The 24,425-nt window shown below is 37.8% G+C and overlaps 1 protein-coding gene across 1 annotated transcript in view; it reads right to left on the reverse strand.

Annotated features, from left to right (window-relative positions):
- Positions 1 to 228: 228 nt before the first annotated feature.
- The window catches only part of PLPPR5 (phospholipid phosphatase related 5), a 121,623-nt gene continuing 97,426 nt past the window's right edge, over positions 229 to 24,425 (reverse strand). The window contains exons 6-7 of the mRNA XM_062190110.1: positions 23,895 to 24,014; positions 229 to 842 (exon numbers count right to left, since the gene is read on the reverse strand). Of these exons, the coding sequence (XP_062046094.1) occupies positions 810 to 842; positions 23,895 to 24,014 (153 nt within the window). The 3' untranslated portion in view covers positions 229 to 809. The remainder of the gene's footprint in view (positions 843 to 23,894; positions 24,015 to 24,425) is intronic.

Raw genomic sequence — 24,425 nt, forward strand, 5'->3', positions numbered from 1 at the left:
TAATCGTTCAATAAGGTACCATTGCTAGGTTTCTTCATTCTAACTATCTTAGATACTGCCTGCTTTCAAAACCTACAAGTCAACAATTAAACCACAGGTGTCAGGAGAAAAATTCCAAATAAATATTTTTAATTTTTATACATTACTTATTACAGTAAAAATTGGCATTTTTCCCCTTCAAAAGCAGAAGCACCAGTCTTAGAATGTATAGTATGAATGGTAGTTTAAGTGAAATATAGCATAATAGAATGTGCAAACATTATTTTAGTATAGAACATACTTTCTAAAAGTAAAGAATATTCACACACTGAAATTTGTTAGAAAGGAAATAATGTCATGCTGAATAACAATATAAAAGACCCCCATGGCTTTCAAAGTCCACTTCAGATTAAATAGGGTACTGGTGAAGAGATATGTGGGAAATTGAAAAGTTTAGCGCCAAGTAGAGGATTTATTTATTTATTTTCTGTTAGCAAATATGGTTTCTGTGGAGATATCTTTTCACTCAACTGCAAGTGATTCTGTGAAGAACTAAAGTGAATGTGTCCTTTAGGAATTTGTTCATTCAGTCATCACATTTTTATTGGGCACCTACTTTCTGTTAGACTTTGCTGTAGGTGTTGGGGGTGCAGTAAAGAAAGACAGAGTCCTGCCCTCGAGGAGCTCACAGTCTAGTGGGGGCAACAGACAGGCTGACACTGATACTAAAATTATAGAAATCATTAGACAACTGTATAAACTTTGGGTGTTATGAATGGATGGTAAAAAGAGACGATGTCCAATGCAGTGAAAGACCATCTGCTTCGATATCATGTGACTTCCGCGAAGGCAGTGATGTGGTTCTGTAAAAAGAAAAAGGAATTGCAAAGTCAGTGTCTTGGGAAAATTGGCTCTGTGAAATATTTAGTGCCTTTATAAACAATCATTAGCCTAATAAAGAAAACCAGCTCAGATATGTTTAAACACCATGTCCTTAAACTAAGTTCTGAGTTATTACATAATTTTGGCTGGTAATTATATATTTTATTCAATATTCTTAATTAACCAAATAGATTAAAATGTTATACCTGCTTTATTCAAAATTAACACTGAAATTCGGAGAGATAGAAATTGCAATGTCAGACATGTTAATATTCTGTTCAATGTTAATGGAATTTTAATGCTCCATGTTCAGGTTTCAGATTAATTGCTCCCTGTGAGACAGATGGAGTAGAATGAGGTGATAAAATGCTCAGACTGAAATAGCATTTGTTAGTTGATGAAAATCTACTTAAATAGTTCATTTTTGATGCATGAATCCAGACTCCAGACTGCAATCTCTGGCTTTTATCTCAAGCATAGAATTCTTTATAGGCCTTTGGATTTCTTTTTATTTAAGCAACAGAATTGTGTACAAAGAAACCTTGTAGAATGGCTAATATTTAAATAGATCCAGTCATGCAACAGGCTGTATCATGGATGCTGAAATCCTGTGCTGAAAAAATGATATTACATAATCATACCTCAATTGAGATTATGTTAGGATTCAAACATGAGTGACAGCCCCAAGCAGTAATAGCAACATTAAAAATGTTCCTCCCCATCACATTACCAGTTTTGAATGACTTCTTAGTAGTTTTTGCCTTGGTTTTAAGAAGACGGTGACATCATAATAGGACTTTATAAAATGAATGGTTGTTATGACAAGTCATCAATGTATACTTAGCACTTTTTAAGTTAGTTAAGTGTTGCCAAAAATTTTTAGAATGTGTGCAGAGACATTACAATGTATTTTCAATGAATTTAGGAATATTAAACCACAACTAAAAGAACATCATTGGCTACAATTTGGGGCATTATTTTCTAGGTCAGAGTCACTTAGCACTCGAGGAAAAACACAATCAGTAAGAACCACTAGCTTGGAAAGAATGCTGTTTTTTAAGCATTTTAATTTTCCATTGAAAAATACAAGATGAAAATGTTGGGAAATTCAGTGGCTCCTCTCTAAGTTTTCTTGAGTTTTCCTTAGAAAGGCACGGGCATGACCTTAAGACAAACAAGATTTAGCAAAGTTATATAATGCACTATGATTCAATAAAAACCATAAGAACTGTGGAAATAAAAGATCAATTTTACTTCTAGTGGCCCCATGGGGACCTGAAATCTGTGAACTGAGAAAATACAATTTGATATAGAGTGTTTCCATACGAAACTGACACGAGCATCATAACTCTGGACAAGACCTGGCATAAAATAATTGCTGGAAAGACATTAAGACAGAAATTGATGATTAATCAGTCAGGAGTAACCAGAAGGTAGGGAAAAGGTGAAGAAGGGGTCACAGGGAGAGGACAGGAGTTAAAAATTAAGAGAAAATGAATGGCATCCCATAGGCCATTGGTTTAGGCCCCAGGACTCCTGTCCTTGAGCTGGATAATAAAAGGTCCACAAGGCTCATTCCATTTGTGGAAGACAGCCTACATGAAAAAGACAATTATCACCCTGGAAGGTAGACTTAAACATTAAAGGACTTTAATAAAGGAATGACCAGAAACTAACCCCTGATGATAGTACACAGCTTGACACAGAGGGCAAAAACCAAGTGTACAAATGCCAGCTGGCAAGAGTGACAAAGAAAGTGCAGTTAACTGTAGGGTGCCAACATAATTTGTCATCTAAACCTGGACATGTGTAGGGGGAAAAGGTGCTAATGATACAAAGGGACAGAAGGCTTAAATCAAAGATGCCCCAAAGAGGGAAGGAAGGTCACCTGATGTGATGGTTTGAATGTGTCGCCTGGAAACGTGTTGGAAACAGCACTGTTATGAGATGGGACTAATGAGAGGGGATTAGTCCAGGACTCTGGGGAGACATACATCCTGGGTCAGGCAGACTACATCTGAGTCCTTGCTCCACTGTTGATTCCAGCTTCCTGCTAATACACACCCTGGGCTCTGCCCTCATGAATGGGTTGATGCCATTATTGTGGGAATGGGTACACTGGCAAATGGAGAATTTATTCCCCTTTTTTCTCCCTTGCCTTACTTTGCCTTTCTGCCATGGGATGGCACAGAAAGAAGGCTCTCCTCAAATGCCAGCACCACACTCTTGGATTTTCAGGTCTCCAGAAATAGGAGCCAAGAAACTTTAGTTCATAATAATTACCCAGTCTGTGACATTCTGTTACAGCAGCACAAAGACTCCCTAATAATGAGCCAATGAACACACTGTTGTGCACTCTTGAGAGCTACAAAATGCTGGCATTTGACTTGGGGATTTAACCTCATCTGCTTCAATGGCCACTGGATCTTCCTTTCACTGTGCACAAATATCAAATCACATGACCGTTCTTTATGTGGAAGCAGTACTACATTTTAAGACCCCAGGGTTCTAAAGAAAACTAGACTAGCACCCTCTCCATTTTGCTTTACCCTTAAGTTTTGATCTCTGACACAACTTTTCCTATGTAACTGGAATTAGAAGGGCTCTGCTTGGAGTTTGTCATTTTTAGGGTCATGGTTATCAGAAAGTTGAACAGATGAAAATAAAACATTGAGGTGACTGCATAGGGAGGCAAAAAAATTAGGGGCAATCTAGTGTATATAAGAAGGAGACATACAGAGAAGAGGATTGTCTAAGACAAATTAAACTTTATCATAAATGAAGGAGATGGAATCTTTATTTCAATAGTTTTTTTTTCCCTTTTACAGGCAGAGTTAGACAGAGAGAGAGAGACAGAGAGAGAGAGAGGGGTCTTCCTTTCGTTGGTTCACCCCCCAAATGGCTGCCATGTCTGGTGCGCCGATCCGAAGCCAGAAGCCAGGTGCTTCCTCCTGGTCTCCTATGCGGGTGCAGGGCCCAAGCACTTCGGCCATCCTCCACTACCCTTCTGGGCCACAGCAGAGAGCTGGACTGGAAGAGGAGCAACCGGGACAGAATCCAGCGCCCCAACCGGGACTAGAACCCCGGGATACCGGCTCCGCAGGTGGAGGATTAGCCAAGTGAGCTGCAGTGCTGGCCTTCAGTAGGTTTTTAACAAGATTCTCTTCTAGCACAGGGCTGATTTTACCCCAAAGGAATCTAGAGAAGAGTAACATGATTGCTTCAGGTTTTTCCCATCCAAAACACTCTAAAATCTATTACACAACTTCCATTAGCAAAGCATTTGAGTGCATAATTTGAAATATATAAATGGCATAATTCTTATATAGGAAGTTATGATATTGCTCACTTCCCCATCAGCACTTTTCTCAGTAATATGCAAAACTGGAATTGCTTTAATATTTTCAGATGAGTTGTCTAGAGGAACTGACTCCCTTCAGGTCAACTACATGACAGTAGGTTTCCCTTTTGATCTGACTAAATCCTTTTATTTTAAACTGACACATAAAAATTGTACATATTTATAGGATGCCGTGTGATATTTTAATACATGTAAATATTACCTAATGTTCAGATCAGAGCAGACATATTTTTCTCCTCAGGCACTTATCATTTCTTTATGGTGAAAACATTCAAAATCCTTTCTTCTTTTAAAAACCATAGAAATTCATTATCATTCTCTGCAGCCACCCTACTTCCCAACATACCATCAGAACTTCTCTTACTTAGAGTAGTACCTATTAATCAACCTTTCCCATCTTTCTCTTGTCCCTGCTCTCCTCTGCCTCCAAACTCTTAAACACGGGTACTAAATTTTACATTAGGCAATAGTACAAACAGGTGGCACACCAAAAATATTCATGCTTCAAAGTTTAATTCAGAGTCACAAGAAGAATGCGGTTCCATAAAGTATCAGCACAATGCCTTCTGAAGTTACACCTGCAGAGGTTTATAGCTCAGATGACAGAGCTTGAGCACCCCCCACCAATGGAAATCAGAATATGCTACATGAAGCACCCATTAGAAAGTGTTCATTCAAGTCCACAGCAAACCAGTGAGCAAAATACTGAGTCTAGTCCTTGAGTGCAGGGGTCTCATGGGAAAGCAAACATTTTGTTTCTAAAAAAAGTCATTTTAGATTCTAAATTTGGCAAATTCTAAAGTCTATAGCATGCCCATCTTAAAAGCTCTAAATTCTACATGTGAAGTTTGAATTTAATTTTCATCTTATACTTTCATTTACAAAAATTATACTCCATTGAAAAAATGTTATTTAAAAAACCTGTAATTTATTTTTGACAGAAAAATCTGCAATGACTGTGCCACCTGAAAAAGATCACTGTTTCCTTGTAAAATAATAGGGGAAATGTAAAAAACAAAAAACAAAAAACAAAGGCAATGCAGGCATGTATTAATAATTAAAGCTATAGAAAACCAATCAAAAACAAACAAGCAAAAAACAAAATGCTATTAGTAAGGGCTATTTACTTTAGGAATATTAAATATCCATTAGTGAGTGAAAACAGTATAAATTTGAAAGATTAATAACAGTAGCAACAACGAGAAGTTGTGATCTCTATATCCCTTTTGGTTTTAATGGAAACCTGCACAGAAGGACCCATTTTTCTGTATTTGCCTTAATTTTGCAACCCAACTCCAAAACCAGTGCGCATGAGCGCACATACGTTTATTGCCTTAATTGAAGGTGTTCACAGTGGCCTATTCCCATTATCCAGCTGAAAAGTCTGGCAAGACAGTCTTTAAAGGACCTTCGCTGTAAATTTTCTTCTTGGGCATTCTCAACTGGTTGGTGTTGAGATACCTATAAAACATGTTTTCCACATTATTTAGACATTGACTTACTGTGCTAAAAGTATAGTTTATTTGAAGTTCTATAGTGTTCACCAAATGCTGACATTAAATATTGGTTCACTTCCATTCTGTCAAAATGACCGGTTTCTGGAAGATGCTGTGTTTTAATAGGAGATTATCAACAATCAATATATTTTTAACCTAAATACAAATTTGAATTTGTACATTCAATGTCTTTAATTCACTGATGTTTTTTGGCTCAATTGGTAATAAAACTATGTGGTACAGGGGACTTCACAGTTAAATAGTTTGAAAGTTAAATGTTTCAATGTGGGCTCCATAACCATTGCAACTTTTACAATTCAACCTTTCAGACACAGCTTTTTGGACTGTGAAATAAAGGCAATAGTACCTATTGGAATGAATTTGCATTAAGAATTAAGTGAGATTATATACACAATGGTCCTAGTATCAGTGCAGACATATCCACCATGCATTTCTAGTTATAAAAGTCATAGAAACAAGCTAAAAATAAAATGAAAAAGAAAAAAAAGAAAAAATAAAATAAAGAAATCAAAATCAGTTTTTCAATTATTGGTTGGATTTTTAAAAATAAAATTCACCATTGGTTTATTTTACCATAAATCCCACAATTCTTCCAGTCTACAATTCTGTTATCCAAACACACTTTAAAACTTGAATATTTCTTAGAAGATGCTGCAAACTTGTTTGTGGCAACAAACTTGACCAGAACTGGAATGGAACTATCCAGGTGCTATGTTTTGCAGTAAAAATGTCCATCTTTGATTACAAGGTGATGCTTTAGATCCCACTTGCTTCACTGAATACACATATCCTTAAATCATAAAATATTCTGAATCCAGGAAAACATCTGGCACTAAGGATTTATGAGAAGGAATCATGATCCTAGAATTCAATCAATCAATGATTCTGATGTTATACAGGCACAGCCTACATTTTTATCAGGGGAAGACAGATGGATGCCATGATCCTAACTTTTGCTGTCTGTTTTCTCAATTCATTCATTGTATCCCTGACAATGAACAGCAAGAGGAAAGTGGGCAGGAGGAGCGGGAAGAGGAAAAGTGGAGGCACCTGGAGGATGAATGGCCAGACTACTTCGTCACACCAGGTGTTCTCTCAGTAAGTTGTGAAATGGGTTAGGATTTTGCTCAAAAGAAATAATATTAGGTCCTTTCATGAAGAAGGTATTAGTAAAATTCAGACTTCAAGCTGTGAAATTAAAACTCATATTAATCAATTTATTGTTGTTTTAAGAAGTTGAGGCTCTGGAGGCATAAAAGCTGTGGTGACAGAAATAGCATTTTCTTGGGACCCAAAAAAGACTTTTAGGGACCTTTCTCTCTCTACAGTTGTTTTTAGTTCAAAGTTTTCTATAAGTGCAAGGTTTTGTTTCCATTAAGGAATTAATTTTTTTTGTACCATATAGAGAAAGCAGCTAATGAGTACTTTCTGAGACAACTGTTTTTCCCTGCAGAAAGAAGAAATCTCTAGATGTCTTTCTCCGACGAGCAAAATAAACCAGAGGCGAGTCTGGCATTACTGGCACATTAGCTATCAATCTTAGGAGGTAGTCCCAAACCCTGAGAGCCAAAGAAGCTGACTGCTTTCCACACCCACTCACGGGATACTTGTTCTCAATTGAGGCTTTATACTGGAATCACCTGGGAGCTTTAAGTAAACATTGATGCAGTCCCAAAGACCTGTGGTTTATTTGGTCTGAGATATGGCCTGATAATTAGAATTTTTAAAGGCTTCTTGGATGATTCTAATCAGCCAATATTGAGAACCAGGTACCAGAAGCTCTGCCAGTCCAGCCAGGCCCAGGCCAAGTCCTGGCTCCATTTGCACATCACCTAAGGTGCCAAATAAAACAGATTCCCCATGGTTGCCGTGGCTCAACTGGCTAATCCTCTGTCTGTGGCGCTGGGACCCTGGGTTCTAGTCCCAGTCAGGGTACTGGATTCTGTCCCAGTAGCCCATCTTCCAGTCCAGCTCTCTGCTGTGGCCTGGGAGTGCAAGTGTGGCAAGGATTGTTGGATACCTTTTATGCTAGTCTGAGTACCAGTTCCTAATGGCATAGAAAAGTGCTTGATGAGTGAAGCAGGTATTGTTAGGCATATAAAATCAATTCTTTATTTAAAATTATATCCTTTCATTAATTAAAAAAATAAGTATAGCCTAAGAAAGCAGTAGTCCTAAATAATTTGATAAATAACAAAAAATTTTGAAATAAAAATTTCAAAAAAATTTTGCATCTTTTGGAACCAACTGTACATCCTATGCCTTGCTTAGTACTTCACAATGCTCCAGTACTAAGAAGGTCTGCAACAAACGCTCCGTTTCACTTTAATTCAGTGTTTCCCAAATGTACCAACATCATGAAATTCCCTTTAAATCTATTAATGATAATGTGTTTATGGTATTTGGAAGAGGTAGGTTTGTGTAGTGCATTCACTACATTTCTTAACTTCCCTAAGTACAATGACATTCCTGATTTCCACCCCTTTATCCCATATTCACAACTGTATTCTCAACCATCAAACACGTTTGGAATGTGAAAGCCTAATTAACCTCCTGGCCCACCTTCCTCATACCACAGGGTTTCTTTGGCCACGTGAACATTTCCTGATTGATAATTTATCTACCCGCTCTAGTCTATCTTGTTTCTTATGAACTCTGTTTCTTTATGACTCATTCTGAACCCCAGGTTGATCATCTAAACTGTTTAACAGCAACCTTCTATCTCTTGTATCTGTGTGCTTTCTTCCCTGCCAAATAAAACCCATGCACAAGCTGTTTCCACTATCTGGAACATTCTTTTCTCTCCTCCTCACTTGGTTAATGGTCATTCCAATTTCCCCTAAGATGATGCTGCAAGCATCTTTGAATTTAGATAGGTCCCCCTTCATGTGTTCCTTCAGCATAAGCATCTTTGCTGTCTTCTACATCATTCACTTAAAATTTTGTCTCCCCTGAAAATGTAAGCTCAGGGATCGTATGAAATGCAACCCAGTGCTTCTTGTTTGATATCCATCACATATTTCATGTTACAATAATTTTACTGTTTCTACAATTCATGATAAGAAAGAATCCATCCATAAATTGCACTCATGCATTGTTTTGTATTAGTATTTTAAATTTATTTAACTTCTTGCTTATTTAACTTCTATAACTTTTCAAACTGCTTCAGATTTTATAAACAAGCAATCAGTGCTACTCACAGACAAGAATAAGAGCTTGTGGATAACTAGTTATATGATGAATTTTTGTGTAATCAAGAGCTGATTAAAATTCATTCAAGGGACCTGTGTTCTGGCACAGTGGGATAATACACTGCCCGCAATGCCGGCATACCATATGGTCACCTGTTCGAGTTCCAGCTGCTCCACTTCCAATTTAGCTCCCTGCTAATGCACCTGGGAAAGCAGCACAATATGGCCCAAGTGCTCGGACCCTTGCAACCCATGTGGGAGACCCAAATGAAGCTCCTGGATCCTGCCTTTTGCCTGGCCCAGCCCTTACTGCTATGGGCATTTTGGGAATGAATCAGCAGATGGAAGAGCTCTGTCTCTCTGTATAACTCTGCTTTTCAAAGAAATAAATAAGATCTTAAAAAAAAGCTTGCCTATTTTCACAAACAGGCACCAGTTTGTAAAAATATAAACCACATCAAAGTTCGTTTTAGAAATATTGAACACTGCAAGAACCATTAACCATGATATAGAGAGTTTGAAAAATATTTTATAAATGTAAACATAAATTTACCATATGATCAGCCAATCCCACTAATAGGTATGTATTTAAAAGAAAGAAAAGCATGTTCACACAAAATCCTATTCATAATTATCAAAAAACTCAAAATAACCCAAATATCCTTCAATGAGAGAATGGAAAGACAAAGTGTAGTATATCCATATAACTACTACTACAAAATGCTACTGCACAAAAGAAAAAAAAAAGGCAGGGAAAAACCCTTGTGCTGCTTGTAACAAAGAAGTAAGATTAAAATGGCTTAATTTTGTCTGAGTCAATTTACATGACATTCTGGAAAACACGAAAATCAAAGGCAACAGGGATCTTTCTGGAGTGATAAAAGTGCTCTAGAACCTGATTATAGTGATGATGTCATGACTACATACATTTGCCAAAACTCATAAAACTGCAGGCTTTGAAAAAAGGAATGCTACAGGATGTAAATTATGTCTTTATAAACACCAGTGTAAAAGGATTAGGACTATTGATGGTCATATGACCTATAACTAAAGACCAAGTGGTGTCCAGAATTTAGTTTTTCAGTTACTAAATTATTGTTTCAAAATTTGAATTTGTTGTTTCAGTAATAACAACAACAACAACAACAACAAAACAAAAACCAAAAAAAATGAAAACCCCACAAATCAAAAAACTGGGGCCAGTGTTGCGGTACAGCAGGCTAAGCCCTTGCTTGCAATGCATGCACTGATTTGAGTTTCAGCTGCTCCACTTCCAATCCAGCTTCCTGCGAATGTGCCCGGGAAAGCAGCAGGAGATGGCCTTATGCTTGGGCCACTGACACCCATGTGGGAGACCTGAATGGAGTTCCTAGCTTCAGTCTTGCCCAGCCTTGACCATTGTGGCCAGTTAAGGAGTGAATCAGCAAATGGATGCTCATTCTCGCTCAGTCTGTCTGTAATTCTGCCTTTCAAATTAATATTTTTTTAAAAAGAAAAAAAACTTGGTTTATTAGAAGCTATTTAAGTAACACGTATTGAAATGAGGGACTTGATTTATTTTTGGCTCATGAGATAGGTGAGGATAATGAAGAATAATATTCTCCATTGTGGAAGAGTACATAAAATATGAATTAAATCAAAAGCCTCGCATATTCATCCTCTTTGTTTCAGCATTTCCACTTCTCTGAAGTGTCTTCAATTATTTAATGAGCTTACAAAGATATGTATGTCAGCGATGTTTGCCCTAGAATTGTTTACAATGGTGAAAAAACCGGAAGTGGAAACAAATTTCTATGTGTAACGAAGGTAATGGTTAGATAATTCATATAACTTTTTCAATATTAAATAGCATTGTGATTATGACTTTGAACTCCAAATACTGAATACATTTCCATGAAAATGGAAAAAACACATTTTTGTCTTCTTGTTTCCAAACATAGGCCATTTGTGTGACCTTGAACATATTACATATCCTCTGTCTTTTTCTTTATTAAATGGAAATAAGACACACTCAAATGATTTCTATAAAAACTAAAATATTGTATTTGCCATTCTCTGAATAATTCCAGATAAATATTAAGTTCTAATTAAAGTTCAGACTTTACCATGATGCTTGATACAATTATTACATTGATTGATCTGTAACCATATATATGATGTATTGTTATGTTAGCAAAAGCAGAAGACTACCGAAGAAAACATACAAGGAAATTCATACAAGCCACACATAAACTGACAGAGTCTTGAAGGCTACTTTAAAAAAAAACGGTTTCAGTGATAATTGTGATGGGATATGGATACTTCCCGTTCATTTATTGTTTTGTTTACCTGAATTTTCAAATTGTAGACAATATATAAGAATGTTTATTTACTTATTTGTAAATATTCATTTGAAAGACACACAGAGAGGAAAAAAGAAAGAGGGCGGGAGAGAGAAATCCCATCCATTGGTTCACTCCACAAAAGCCCACAATGACCACGGCTGGGCCTGGGTCAAAGATGAGGTGGGAACACAATCCAACGCCCTACATGGATGACAAGAATTCAAGTACTTGAGCCATCACTTCTGCCTCCCAGGGTCTGCATTGGAGGGAAGCTGGTCGGGAGTTGGGTCTGGGAAATGAACCCAGGTACTCTGATGTGGGGCACAGGTGTCTTAATCAGTGTCTTAGCAGCTAGATTGAACATCTACTCCAAAACGTATATTTGCTATTTGCTTCTTTAACTGAAAGAATAAAAAATTACCACAGTCCTTCCAAAAGACTGCAAATTGAGCCAGTGTTTATTTTTCTAGATTTAATCAAATAAACTTTTTACTTTTTCCCCATTGTTATGCATTTTTATTTCTTCCTTTTTTGACCACATATGGTGATTCCACTTATTCCAGGCTTGAAGATTATTTACTTAAATCTGTATAAAGTAATCAGACTCCACAAGGGATAAAAGCCATTTCAAAATACAGTCACGAATTTTTATTGTCAAAATTCAAGTATGATTTCAATGTTTCAGATACACAGCAGACTTTTTTTAATACAGAGCATTTTCATTGTAAAGCTCTGACTATGAAAACCTCAAGAATGGCCCTCTGTATTATACCATCGAGCACAGAGCTGAGAGAAAAGATGAATGGCTGTGAACAGCTTCCCATGTGTATCTAACTACAAGTGCATGGGAATATTTTAATCTGCCATTGTCTACTCTCTATTGTCTCCTTATCTAATGACTGAATGAATCATATAATTTTAAGATGCAGTCATCAACTCTATATTTATTCACACAAATGAGATGAGAAAGCTTGTCTGTATTCAGAAATAATTTACTGAAAGATGTCTTTATAAAATGCCTGTTAGATAAATTGGGGGAAAAACCTGGCTTTTATTCTTCACATAGTTTATTATGATTTAAAAAGTGTGGAAAATAAATATATGGGAGCATGAATAGGAAAGTGACATATGGCAATGTAATAACAGAATGTGTTAGTATTTTTAACCTAAAATGTGATGTCTGTTAGAAATTTTAAGCTTCCATTTTCAATTTACTTTTTTAATGTAAAACTGAATTTAGCAAATGAGAACAGAGTATAGCATGTAAATGTTGATTTACTTCAAATATGTTTCATAAATGCTGAAAGCTTAGATTAAGGAAAAATGCCTGAAATATAAATATATTTAGCTCCACTAACTATTCCAATATCATATCACAAGTAGATCTGTTTTGACAAAGTCCTATATAACATTTATATTACAGGTCAGCAACTCTGTAAAACAAAGATTTGCATTACAGAAAAGGAAGTGAATCTTAACTAGATTGCCAGAGTTATTCATGCACAACATGTGAAACCTCAAAAGAATTTATCACAGGGAGCACAATAATGCATAATCATATTTGTCTTGGCAAGAAATCACAGGATTGTTTTGCTGTTGCTATGGCACTAATGTATGCAACACTTTATGCTATAATGTTTTCTGCCACACGTGCTATGTATGAAATAGGCAATCTGTATATACTTTTAAATCCATGAAATATTTTCATACGAGTATCCTAGTCTGAAATTTTTTAAACATCCCATTGAGGGAATTATTACTGTTGCAGGAGAGAACTAAATTACATGAAGCATCTCTTATGTGCCCAGAAGTATATCTATGCTCCATTAATTCCAATAATTACCCTGCATGAAAACTATCTCTGTATCAATTCTTCAGGTAAAAAGGAGAGATGTGATTTGTCTAACCCTACCTGGTTGCTACGCAGGTGAAACAGGCTTAAAATGATGTTCCACTGCAAAACCCAGGCTCTCTGTCCATTTTAACTCTGACTAAATTTCAGCTCATACTTTATTTTGACCCCTTTTGTGTAACTCACAAAAGAGTAAATGAAAGTCTCAATGCATATGCTTCTCTGGGTCACTAGGAGTTGTCTTAGAACTTCCCTATCCACATATGTAATTTCCTCTGCAGTTGCCAAGGGAATTAAACATGGTGTACACTGGTATTCCTTCCAAGTCGCTCCCTTGGATCAAGATGCTTTATCTTAGCAGCAAAGCACTGAACATGTCTGATCTTTCCCACTCTTGCTGGCTACTTGTTTTTTTTTTTATTAAACTTTTATTTAATGAATATAAATTTCCAAAGTATAGCTTATGGGTTACAATGGTTTCCCCCCTCCCATAACTTCCCTCCCGCCCGCAACCCTCCCCCCTCCCGCTCCCTCTCCCCTTCCATTCATGTAAAGATTCATTTTCAATTCTCTTTGTATACAGAAGATCAGTTTAGTATATACTAGGTAAAGATTTCAACATTTTGCCCATATAGCAACATCAAGTGAAAAAACTACCATTGGATTACTAATTATAGCATTAAATAGCAATGTACAGCACATTAAAGACAGAGATCCTACATAATTTTTTTTTCAAATTAATTAATTTTCTATGCCATTTCCATTTTAACACCAGGTTGTTTTTTTTTTTTCATTTCCAATTCTCTTTATATACAGAAGATCACTTCAGTATATAATTAGCAAAGACCTCATCAGTCTGCACCCACACAGAAACGCAAAGTATAAAAATACTGTTTCAGTACCAGTCCTAGCATCACTTGGCTTTAGACGACACATTAGGGACAGATCCCGCATGGGGTGTAAGTACACAGTGACTCCTGTTGCTGACTTAACAATTTGACACTCCTGTTCATGGCGTCAGTAATCTCCCTGGGCTCTAGTCATGAGTTGCCAGGGCTATGGACAACTGAGCGCCAAAGAGAAAACCTGTTAAGTGAAATGGACACCATAAGCAACAATGAACTGATCAGCTCCTGTCCTGACTTTAGATGTACAATGTAATACTCTATCCTTTTTAGTATTTGTTGTTGTTGTTGTTCTAGTACTATTGGTTGAACTCAGTAATTAACACACAATTATTCTCAGGTGTTTAAATTTTAACTGAAAAGTGATCCCTGTTAAATCTAAGAGTGGAAAAAGAGAGGGAGGAAATGAACAATTAGGAACATGCTCAATCGGACTGGCCGTAAATGGTGGAGTCAGAAATGTGCAGGGGATTCCAACACAATTCCATCAAGATGGCATGTACCAATGCCATCGCACTAGTCCAAGTAATCAATTTCAGCTCACAATTGATAGCTCCGATAGGTCTAAGAGTCAAAGAGATCACACAAACAAGACAAGTATCTCCTAATACTAACTGATAGAATCAAAAAGGGAGAGAAAGATCCAACATGGGAAGTGGGATACACAGCAGACTCATAGGATGGCAGATGTCCTAGACAGCACTCCGGCCTCAGAACCAGCCCTCAAGGCATTCAGATCTGGCTGAAGAGCCCATGAGAGTATAGCAGGCATGGAAAGCCAAGATATCATGGAAAAAAAAAAAAAAAGACCTAAATGAATGATCTCTGTGAGTGAGATCCCAGTGGAAAGAACGGGGCCTTCAAAGAAGGAGGTACCCTTCTCCGAAGGGAGGAGAGAACCTCCACTTTGACTATGACCCTATCGGAACAATATCAAAGTCAGTGAACTCTAATGGCTACTTGTTTTCTAAACCCAATGGTGACATTCAGATTGACCTAGATAGGCACTTGGAAACAACGTAAGCATTATCAGTGTTAGCCCATACCACTTGTAAATCTAAGGAAAGAGGCACTTAACCTGACAAGGAAACACAAATACTTAAAAAGCAAAATAAAGATGGATAGGATTAGATAAAAAATGGAATGTTTCTAGAAAATCTCACAGGAATTAATATCTGAATAGTTTTGTAGTAAAAGAACTTCGGTACCAAAATTTTAAAATTTCACCAAGAAATCTCTCTATTCCAGCATATATTTCTTTGTACCTTGTATCTGGTTAACCCTTAGAGCTGGGATATCTAAGTATTTACTTGGAAGAAGCATTTCCTTAACGCCTATCTCTGAACATCGCTATTGCTCATCTGTGCTATTGTGAAGAATATACAGTGATTCATATATTGGGTGTCCATGCTATGTCGTCATATCTGTTACCCTCAGATCAATATCATTCTCATGTTCTTTTACTACAAAACCTGTCATTAATATAATTGTTCTTTTCCCAGTGTGGATTCTGTTCTTTATGGTTTCTGATTTTAATCCTGCTATGACATTATTTGTTTCCTTACAATAGTTTCCACACGGTGTCTGCTATCTTTCATCTCTCATTTCACATGTTTTCTTTAATTTCCTTCACTGTGGAAAGGAAAGGCTATATACAATAGATTTAATTAAATTTTGGCAATCTTGCCAACATGTATTATCTCTTGAAATCTTTCTTCATTGTCACAAAATCCTTTGAAAGGATTTAAGTCCTTGCCATAATTATTCATCCCTAAATCAGGATACTTCTAGTTCAGTTTATTTTCCCAAAATGAGTGAGGGAGGGTTAGTGAACAATCCCTTAACTATTTCTATGAACATGTAGGAAATCCTCCACTTAGATTATGAGCAGAACAGCAGGATGTAGTTCTGTGCCATCATCTTCTTGCTTTACCAGCTGATTAGAGTGTGAGAGGAAGTTAAGAGCATGGGTATTTTTCAGGAAGATCACTGCTTCTTTACAGTTTCATTCATTCATATGTTTGTTCAAATACCAAAAGGACTGCTCTTCTGTTTAGCTTACTGTCTACTCCAGGAAGATGATGCAGTTCTTTGATTTTTTTTTTTTTTGTCTTTAAGTGAAAATACTGGATCGACACTATGGCATAGTGGGCTAAGCCTCCTCCTGTGACACCAGCTTCCCACATGGGTGCCCATTCTAGCCTGGCTGCTCCCTTTCCAATCCAGCTCTCTGGTATGGCCTGAGAAAGCAATAGAAGTTGGCCCAAGTGCTTGGGCCCCTGTACCACACAGGGGACCCTAAAGAACCTCCTGGCTTCTGGCTTGAGATCAGCCCAGCTCTATCTGTTAAGGCCATTTGGGGGAGTGAATCAGTGGATAGAAGACCTTTCTCTCTGTCTCTCCCTCTCTCTGTCTGTAACTCTACCTCTCAAATAAATAAATAAAATCTTAAAAACAAAAAAGAAATTACCTTCCTGTCCAGTTCTGGGGCACCCACTAATTCTAGAAAAGGGTTCCTTCATCTCGCATGACCCCACATTAAGGAGAACCCTGATCAGAGAAAAGCTGACTTGAAGGCTTTTTGGAGTATACATTTGACTATTTACTAAATGTCTCAAAACAATGGGCCCAAAGCATTGACATGTGCTCTAAGTGGAAGAGATTTATCACTGCCTTACAGGTTGCTACTATCCTTCATCTTCACTCTTCTGACATTTGGGTTATTCATGGGATTCTGTCAGATTTGCCATTTAACCAACATTGTACATATTTATTGGTAAGAAAAAATTCAATTGCCTTTAAGATATTTCTTCAAACTGGACTTACTTTTTATTATATGTCATAGAAATGCCTGAACTTTTACACTATCTTATTCCGATTCTTGATGACACAGATATAGAGATATCAATTCCTACTCCATTCTTGCTAACACAAGAGACCAAATATAAAGAAAATATAAGTGGTTCAATCCCTACTTCCCAGGAGAGACAGATCTTTGTTCCTCAGGTCCCTAAGGGTAATTAATAGTCTCTTGATGTCTCTGGAGACATTCTGAAACCAACAGCACTTAGGCTTTTGTTTGGGATGCACAAGTCCTTCAAGGTAGAGATAAGAAACAGGCAAGTTTGAGAGGACCAAATGATGTGACCTGTGAAGAGAGCTGGTCCCTGGCTCCTTGATCTGTGTGAGCTTTGTGGATCTCACAGATGACAGGAACCTGCACACAGGACTGAGAGAATGTAAAACAACAGTGGTGGGCAGGGGCAGGTGTTGTGGCACAGTGGGTTAATTCACTCTGCTTCTGAGCCAGCTCTGATTGGTATCTGTTTCTCTTCCCCTTCACGCTCCCCCCAACCCCGCCCAACCCATATGCTCCTTTCCACTATGCTGGTGATAAATATTGTGTGTAGTGCCTTTCATTAGACACATGCACACACATTTTTATATATGTAAGAGAGTTTTCTAAGGCTTTACACTATATATATGAAAACATTCCATGTCTTATTTCACCCACTCCAACTGTTAAACAGTAATTATAATTACAGTTGGCAATTCTTAAGGGTTTCATATGTTTAAGACCCAAGTGCTTTACCAGTAGCTTATTGAACTCTCTTAATGTTCAATTTATGAAAGGGAAAACTGGGTCACTGAGCATTTAGGTGAATTGCCTAAGGCCAAAATTGTTCAAAATTCCCATCCAAACTGCCTCCAGAACCACATTAGATTGTACTGGATCCCAGTGTGGGAATATGTTCCAATTGATTTAATGATATATTACTGATATGCATAGGTCTTTTCATAATGTTGTATGACAAACATAATAAAGTTACTGGGAACCTGAATATTTAGTGAGCATTGGGATATGATGGGCCAGTTCCACAGATGACTAATTCTTTTCATAAAACCAAATGTAATGAATGTTCAGATTTACTGAGCTTTCAGAAAAATCATGGCTTTTCTTTATAAACTATGGTAATTAAGTACATGACAAATTCCCTATAATTAAGAGATAAATTGTGGCACAAAAATAAAGACTGCTTGCACACCATAATTACTCTGTAGCTTATAGTTTATCAAACATGTACTTTATACATAGGAGGTTACACAAGTACATAACTTCTAGAAGAAACCCGTTGCCTTCTCCAACACAAAAGTGACAACCGTGAAATAATAGTTTGGTATAATAATGCTAAAACTATTGACCATGCCTGCAGACCAACTATAGACACAGTTTCTTTTTTTCTTCTCAATTTAATGGCACTTTCCAACTACTAATTATTAACACCAAAGCAATTGGAAGAATTTTATTATCTATTCATTTACCAATGTCAACTACAGTGAAAAGTACTGAGGTACTGCAAAAAGTTTGTGTAGAGGTGTGCGTTTGGCACAGTAGTCAAGCTGCTGCTTGGAATGCCTGCATCCCATAACGCAGTGCCTGGGTTCAAGTCTCAGCTCTGTTCCCTACTCTAGCTTCCTGCTGATGCAGACTCTAGGAGGTCACAGCTGATTTCTCAAGTATGTGGGTCCCTACCACACATGTAGGAGACCTGGATTGAGTTTCTTGCTCTCGGTTTTGGCCTGGCTCAGCCCTGGCCATTGTGGGCATGTAAGGAGGGATCTAGTGGACAATCTCTTCTTTCTGTCTCTGTGTTGCTGTCTCTCAAATAAAATAAAAATATAAATTTTTTTATAGTTTGTGGAAATGTGTATTATAAAAAATTATCTATGGATTTCAAAACTATTTTACAGCAAAATAGATTTCTTTTTTCTAGCTTTTCTAGAATATTTTAAAGGGCCCTCACACATACCACTACCTATTTCTTATTACAAAAGGAAGAGACAGCTAGTGCTGTTTCTACTCTCTCTGACCGATGAGCACAAGTGAACCTGCTCCTAGCAGCAGAGTTCCAGAGGGAGGTATGAGATATTCCTGGCACCAGGCTTTGCCATCTCCTCACAGTTTGTGTGGGTACAGGACCATGGCCCATTCAGGAAGAACTGTGCCTGGGAACAGGAATGACGAGTCTGCAGGAAAGTTGTGGCTCAGCAGGGTGTGATGCTAATGATGTCCAATGAAGAAGAGGAGAATCAAGTCACGTTCATGCCATTTATAGTCCCTAACTACCAGAATGAAAATAAAGCACATGGGTTTGTCATAGCCAAAAATTTAATACAAGAAGTTAATAAATAAGTCTCATACATATGTCTCTAGCATTTACAAGTTTTGATAGAATATTTCACCTTTACCATCTAATACTTCTTAAAAAGATTTATTTTATTTATTTGAAAGGCACAAAGCAGAAAGAATGGGAAAGACAGAGGAAGAAAAATTTTCCATACACTGGCTCACTCCCCAAATGGTCTCAATGGCCAGAACTGGCCAGGCCGAAGCCAGGATCCTGGAACTCCTTTCAGGTTTCCTACATGGGTGCCAGGGATCCAAGTACCTGGGCCATCTTCTGTTAACTCAGACACCTGATCAGAGAGCTGAACTAGAAATGGAGCAGCTGGGACTTGAACCAGGACTCATATGGAATGCTGGTGTCACAGGCAGTGGCTTAACCTGATGCACCACAACACTGGCCCCATTCATCTAATATTTTAATACTCACTGCAAATAAAATTGAATCAGCAAAAAACCCACAATTATAATTTCTTAATTGCTTAATATATAAAATGATGTAGTCATAGATAAGATTATAATGCTAGGAAGCTACTAGACAACTGCCAAGTAAAAATGGTTAAAAAGCAGAAGACTGTAATTATTATTCAAGTTAGTTTCAGAAACATACAAATGAAAAGACTAATTATTACCCTGATCATTTTCTATAAAGCATGTTTTAGATCTTCTACTAGACTACATTGCTTTCTATGTTTATTATGTTTAACAAGATCTAATTTTTATATACTATTGAGTCTTTTTTTTTCTTTTTTGACAGGCAGAGTTAGACAGTGAGAGAGAGAGAGACAGAGAGAAAGGTCTTCCTTTTCCATTGGTTCACCCCACAAATGGTTATTATGGCCGGCACTGTGCAGATCCAAAGCCAGGAGCCAGGTGCTTCTTCTCGGTCTCCCATGCGCGTGCAGGGGCCCAAGCACTTGGGCCATCCTCTACTGCCCTCCTGGGCCACAGCAGAGAGCTGGACTGGAAGAGGAGTAACCGGGACTAGAACCCAGTGCCCATATGGGATGCCAGCGCTGCAGGCAGAGGATTAGCCAAGTAAGTCACGGCGCCGGCCCCCTTGTCTTTTAAAACATGTTTTTTCACATAGGTATGTATCTCAGAACAATTTTTTTGCATAATTTTTCTCTGCTGCTTATCCATGACTTGCACTTCTGCAAATTACTTAACCACCTGGAGGTTCCATTATCTTAACTACAAATGGGGAAATTTGTTGTAATACGACATCAGCTAAGTGACTGTAGAAAATAAATCAAAACAACTTAATGGTCAGCAGTTAACATAGTTCATTTTTGCCTCAGAAGCATCTAAGGTGAACCTGTATACTTGGGACTATAAGCTCATCCAGGGACCCACGCAGCCAGGGTAGCTGAGTTACCTTGCAAAGGATCTTAGAAGCTTGCTTGAATTGTTATCTTTACTTTTAAAAAAAGATTTTATTTATTTATTTGAAAGTTAGAGAGAGAAGGGGGGAGATACAGAAAGAGAAATATCTTCCATCCACTAGTTTATTCCTCATATAGTCACAACAAGGTTCATCAGGTTCTCCCACATGGATTTCAGGGGCCCAAGCTTTTGGGCCATCTTCCACTACTTTTCCCAGGCCATTACGGGGAGCTGGGTAGGAAGTTTAGCAGCTGGGACACAAACCAGTGCCCATATGTGATGGCAAGGACTTTACCTGCTACCTGCAGTGTTGGCTCCCAGCCATAACTTTTTCCATTTGAAGAGAACAGGGTAGAATGTACAGACCAAGAGCCCTCAGTGAAGGGCCAACACTGTGGCATAGCAGATAAAGCCGCCACCTACAGTGCCAGCATCCCATATTGGCACTGGTTGGAGTCCTGACTGCTCCACTTCCAATCCAGCTCTCTGCTATGGCCTGGGAAAGCAGTAGAAGATAGCTCATGCCCTTGGGACCCTGCTCCCAGTTCTTGGGTTCTTGGCTTCAGATTGGCACAGCTCAGGCTGTTGTGGCAAACTGGGAAGTGGTTCAGCAGACAAAAGACCTCTCTCTCTGCCTCTGCCTCTCTGTAATTCTGACTTTCAAATAAATAAATAAATCTTTTTTTAAGAGTTCTCAGTGAGATACAAACAAGGTTGCACTTAGTTATTCTACTCACAATCCATTTATCTAAAGCTGGTCACATGGGTCATGTCTACTGGGAGGGAAGTTAGAACATATAGACTGTAGCTGTCAGTCACTGCTGTAGCTAAAATTAGAGATTTAGTTACTAAAAGGAAAAACAGGAGAAGTGATATTCATTGACTATTACTCTTTGCCTCCATAATGAGACAGCTTTGAAAACTGTGATGACTGGAACTATATTGTGAAGCACAGAAGTATTCTGTGGAGTTTATATAAACCAACAGCATAGTTCTTGATGTACACTGAAGGCCATGAAATGCCAGTCATCATTGCAGAGCTTGGCATTTGGGAAAATGGCTAAGAAGCAGCCTGGGATGCCCACATTCCATACAGGATTGCTGGATTCGAGTCCCAGCTCAACTTCCAACTCCAGCTTCCAGCTCTGAGAGATGGCAGTTGTTGGCTCAAGTACTTGGGTCTATATCATACATGTAGGAGACCTGGACTGCATTCCAGACTCCTGGCTTTGGCTTGACTCAGTCACAGATGTTGCAAGCACTTGGGGAGCAAACCAACCAAGGGAAGATCTCTGTCTGTCTCTCATCTCTCAAATAAATAAGTAAATAATAGATGCCGTTAACATCAGTAGCATAATAGTAATAATAATAATAGTGATATTTAGTATCTCTGTCCTCACTTGAATGCTTTAATTCCTTGTACAGTATCAAAGAAAATTGATTGCTCTTCTATTCTGAAATTCCTATAGTAAAAGGAAACTTGATCTCTAAGGCTGCCATCCATTTTCAAAAAGCTTTTTCAGGGGCTGGCGCAGTGGTGCTGTGGGTTAAAGCCCTGGCCTGAAGTGCCGGCATCCCATATGGGTGCCGGTTCTAGTCCCGGCTGCTCCTGCTTCCTCTTCATAGCTCTCTGCTATGGCCTGGGAAAGCAGTAGAAGATGGCCCAAGCCCTTGGGCCCCTGAACCCACGTGGGAGACCTGGAAGAAACTTCTGGCTCTTGGCTTCGGATTGGCATGGCACTGGCCATTGTGGCCATCTGGAGTGAACCAGTGGATGAAAGACCTCTCTCTCTCTTTCAAAAAAATAAAATAAAATCTTTTTGTCAAAAAAGTTTTTCTGCTCTATAGCCATTATTTGTCCTTTTTTAAAAGTTTTATTTACTTTTTTGAAAGGCAGAGTTACAGAGAGGAAGAAGCAGAGAGAGAGAGAGAGAGAGAGAGGGCTTCCATCCTTCAGATACTTATAAGAAGGTGTTTCTTCCTCCCTGTGCTCTCTTTGAATCTAGACTAACCAGTTTCTGTTCTTCTAATAATTCTTTATCATCCAAGACTTAAGTCCACTCATTATCCTGAACATATTATTCTTTCACTCTTTTAAAATCTGCTTATTGAGTGTCAACTATTTGATTTTATTAATACCCATATTAAAGCAGTGTTGTCACAGGCAGTACACAAAATTCAACATGGTCTAAGCAAAGCTGAACAGAGCCAACCATCAATTCCCTCAGTCAGGTATCATTTTCTCTAGGTGAGACATCAGATCCCACAAACTATTTTAGCAGCACTATCACGCTTTCTACAAAGGCCAAACTGTAGCCTACTACACTCTAAGCTTATTTTGCTTGTGCAGCTATCCTAGGTACACCCTACCCTAAGCATAAACTTTTAAAAGTGCAAGTATAAAACTTTTCCTTTCTTCTTTTCAATTAATTGCAGTTCGTTGCAGTCTCAAGAAGTTTCATTCTTTCATCCAACATATTACTTCTCCCTCATGGATTCACATCATCCACAGATTCGATTAACCTGTGGCTGGATTCTTCATCTAAGATTCTTATCAAAAATGATCCTGATCAAAAGACTAAAGTTTATCTGTTCCAAGAGGCAGCCACTAATAAATCTCCAGGGGGTCACGTACCTAGTCATAAATCCACATACCTGCATCAACATTTGGAAGTACCACCCTAACTGCTTCAAAAAAGTCTCAAGGAGAGTTACTGTAACACCATGGCCGCTGAGGCCTCAACCTGTCACTCAAAATGCTATGTGATCTGGCTGCATTCAGCCCAACCCCATCTTTGGTCCCTGATCAGCAGAGCTTGATTGACATTTTCCTGCTGTCAGATATTTGTTTGTTTTCATCAAATATTAATAGAGCCCCAATTCTGTGCCAGACATTGTACTCAGCATTTATCCACCAAAACAGCACATAGAACAAATGAAACAAATTGTATGAAAACCGCAATACATTCCCAACCGTCTTGCTACTTTGTTCCTACACATGAGACCAGTGTACAGTGTTCCTTATTTAAAGGCTATGGCTATGGCACAATACAGAATGGATCTAAGTAAAGGTATTCAGCTTTTAGCATGATGGATACAAAGAGATATTTTAAGCAAGGTATACATTTTTGTAAGTTTACCCATTTAATGACGAACTTCTTGCTAAATGCCACTTTAGACTCTGAGGCTAAGGAAGTCAACCATAACCGGGCAGGTACTCTCCAGATAAACACACAGGTATAAATATTCATCTGCTCTATATAAGAATCACAACTCAGAATTTAAATTATGAGTCACCTGTACAGATGTTACCTTTTCCAAAGGACTTTCTACCCGAGGAATGCTGATCATTGGCATCTGTCCCAGATTGTCCATGTGGATATGCTCACTTTCTGGCTGTCTTCCTTTGAAATTATTTACCACACACACAACCTGAAATTTCAGAAAACAATTACAGTTAGAGTAAAACTACTGTCTTCATTACTATCACCCTTTTCAGTAGCTTAATAAATCTAAATAAAGCAATAAAGTGTCAAAATTGATAAATAATACATGGATATAACTTTACATCTCTATTTATATTGTGCAAATTTCAATAGCTACTCCAATACACATCCATTCAAGAAAATCCACTAATCAATGACAAAAATACTCTTATTCCAAAATTTCCATTGAAGCATAGTTAATACTGAAATCAGTCTTAAAATAACACCATAACCTTATAAAAATTCATAGAAAACTAACCTTTCCCTGATGTGGCTAACCTCAACTTAATTTAAATGCTAATTATTTTCCATTGCTTTCAGATTATTACATTCATAATAAACTCTATAATTGGCACTC

Source organism: Lepus europaeus, chromosome 5 (assembly GCF_033115175.1).
Source record: "Lepus europaeus isolate LE1 chromosome 5, mLepTim1.pri, whole genome shotgun sequence".
NCBI classification, from domain to species: domain Eukaryota; kingdom Metazoa; phylum Chordata; class Mammalia; order Lagomorpha; family Leporidae; genus Lepus; species Lepus europaeus.